The 3,290-nt window shown below is 29.9% G+C and overlaps 1 protein-coding gene across 1 annotated transcript; it reads right to left on the minus strand.

The window, feature by feature from the left end:
* Nucleotides 1–1,969: 1,969 nt before the first annotated feature.
* LOC125577601 (defensin-like protein 316) lies at nt 1,970–2,999 on the minus strand. The gene is given in 2 exon segments (XM_048739060.1): nt 1,970–2,852; nt 2,854–2,999. Coding segments are annotated over 2 exon segments (204 nt in total). The 3' UTR covers nt 1,970–2,794.
* Between the last annotated feature and the right edge of the window lie 291 nt (nt 3,000–3,290).

Genomic DNA, 3,290 nt, shown 5'->3' on the forward strand with positions numbered 1-3,290 from the left:
TTAATGATCTTCTTTCTTTTTGTCTAATCTTACAAATATACCAAACTAATCAACTCAACTAAAACTCAACGACACATATATTGAGCCAGCTAGAAAACTACAACTACACGGCCAGTTATTTAACAATTTACAAACTTACTTTCACAGATGCTTACGAAGAAGACGAAGACGACAACCAAGATCAGTGAAATTACCTAAACAAAAAACAGAGTAAGTTGCAAACTCTGATAAATACAGCTAACAATGATTTTTGTTTACATATTATCCATCAAATAAAAGAGAAACAAACACAGCCACACCATGAGATACAAGAGACAATCCCAACAGACACAAAGGCGGCAACAACATCTCCACCAGCTCACTCCTCTTGTCTTTTGAAAATAGCTTACATGATCAATGTCAACAGGCCAATGCTATTGTCTTCTTATGAGAAATAGATATATTCGTTTAAAATCCATTAAGGCCCAAATACTAACTGTCACTCATTTTATAATTATTTCTACAAGTCTTCATGTATTTGTTTTAAAGGTCTGGTAAAAGCAACAAGTTTAAAAATAAAAAAAACATATAACCAACATAATAAGAATAAAAAAATTATTACTTAATACACACAACTTACACAACTAAACTGGAGAAAAAATATCCATAAACAAAAAGTACTCTCAATAGCCTTAATATAATTTATGTAATTTCAACAATACAAATAACAAATTAAAAACACAAACAAACAATAAGTCTTAGTGACACAACAATCAACACCATGTACTATATCAATCACATTACTAACACAGTTTATACCTTCATGAATGGAGAACAATGCATACACAGTTCATCATCACAACTCTAACCCTATAACAATAAAAAAACTTGAAAAACAATAATCAACCCAAAACGCAAAATTTACAGCTACAATAACCCTAACAAATATTGAGATGAAACAAGAACTTTGTCCACAACTCCACGCTTGCGCAGAGGCAATGCCAATAGTAGAGTAACAATACAATAACTCTATTATAGAGTAACACCGTTAGAACAAACGTTACGATATAATAGAGTTACTCTATTTTGGTATAAATTATAGAAAAAAAAATAGAATCTCATTAAAGATGGTCTAAAAGGTTGTTTTTCTATTTCTTTTCTTTTTCGCCGGTGGTTCATTTGTTGTTTTGAATTTGTTTTGAGAACAATTGGTGTGGTGGATTAGGGCTTCTTCTCATCTCGGCTCTGTCTAGGCAGTGTGTGAATCTCTGTATTTATGCATGTCTAGTTTTATTGAAAATAGGTCTCATCATTTTTTTCAAGGGTTGTGGTTTTCACTTTCCTGTTTGTGAATGTAGCTTATTCTTTGATTGGTTCTCAATTCTCATCGAAACAGGGAGCAGGTAGTGAGTTGAAGGGTGGTGTATAGCAGTGAGAGGGGTTAGAGGTGCTTAAACTGTTGGGCTTGTTGAGTAAGATCATTGTTTTGATGGTGATGACGAGTGTGTGAAAGTGATATCTGATAGCGGCTAACTGCAACAACAATTTCTATGACTGGCTCAGCACGAACTCCTTTCTAATGTTCAATAACTTTTTTGGCGAATCTTTCCACTCGTAATCTTTCTCTAATGTTTAGTAGTCTGGATATTTTTTTGGTGGTTCAAGTTTTGAGTACTCTTGTGCTCTACTTTTCCGGATCTTTGGTCTTTGTTGTTTAGAGGTCGTTTTAACGGTTTTAAAATTGTTAAAATATAATACACCTATTTTTAAAAAAAATCTTTATTATAATATTTAATTGTTAAAATTTAATAAATGATAGTTAAAGATAGTATAATTACCTATTTGATAATGTAAATATTCTACAAATTTTAATTTTCGTTTTAAAACTAAAACTGAATTAATATTTATTTATAATATTTTAGAATTTTTAATGTTATAGTTTCTAAATCTAAAACTGAATTAATATTTAATTATAATATTTTAAGAAAAATTATAAATTTAATTAAAATTTTAAAAATCCGAAAATCTGTTATAATAAATAGGAAATATAGAAACATTTAAAATATTATTGAATGGTAAAATTATCTCATTTGTAGTGGTACATTCTTTTATGCAGAAATCGTTTAATTTATAAGTAATGGTCAAATTATCTTTAATTAAAGTTTTTAAAATCAATTGAATTTTCTATAAAATATCACATAAATGTAAGATTAATTTCATATAGTATTTCTGTTTTGATAAGATATATAAATATATATACTTGTGTTTATGTAATTTCACAAAACCCAGATAAATAATAATTAGTTATTAAGTATACTAGCAAATATTGAATTTTTTTATTCGTTATCATTTCAATTACCAAACAAAAAACTTCCAAAATGTCTCTATACTCTCGAATTTCGACACATCAAGAAACAATGATAAAATAAAATTCTAATTTCTTAAGTATTCTTAAATTGCTTCCTCTTGTCTAGTCTTCTTGGATCTAGGTTCGAATCAAGTTCTCGAAATTAAATGCACCAAAGGTCTTACTATAATTTTTCTGTATAAAAAAATGTGTAAGAAAAAAAAAATAGAGCATTTAGTATATAAATGTGACGTTGGAAAAGATGCCTCTAATGTCAACTTTTGTCTGAAAATGTAACCCGTTTTGTAGATATAACAACAAGAACAACGTGCGAAGATACTTGTCTTCTATATAGACGATGGAGAATTCACTAGAGGTTAAGCCTGATCCTTCTATATGTCTCTATCCATATATTTTAACCAGACACTAAAGATTTCCTATATGAAAACGAACTTACAGTCTACTTGATTAAGTCGGCCGGATAAGACAGATATATTTACAAAAATCAGTGTTATCGCATATATATGTCTCTGGTGGTTACACAGGAATAGTGGTATAAGATTCTCAGACTATCACAAGAATCTGGCCTTTTTTTGAATGGTTGGTTTTTGTGTCGTGGGCATGCTGCAACTTTTTCATGTACTCCTACAAGATATGACGAGTCGAAAGACATGAGTCACACTGCAAAGAATCATTAAACTGTCGCTGCAATGGACATTTTTGAGTTTTTGCTAATGGTCATTCACACTGCCAGATCAACAAATCTAATTACTATTTTATATGATGTGAAGAAATGTTTTTTTTTTGTCCTTGGCAAAAAAAAAATGTTTTTTTTCTTGAGGAAGCAAAGTGTTTCCCATGCACAGCTGTGTAGCAAATGATATGAGATGGCATGTGAGATATGTATCTACGAATATAACATAGCTTAAAGTATTATTGTAACATCCCGAAAGAGCGAGAGAGC

This window comes from Brassica napus, chromosome A9, assembly GCF_020379485.1.
Source record: "Brassica napus cultivar Da-Ae chromosome A9, Da-Ae, whole genome shotgun sequence".
Classification (NCBI taxonomy): domain Eukaryota; kingdom Viridiplantae; phylum Streptophyta; class Magnoliopsida; order Brassicales; family Brassicaceae; genus Brassica; species Brassica napus.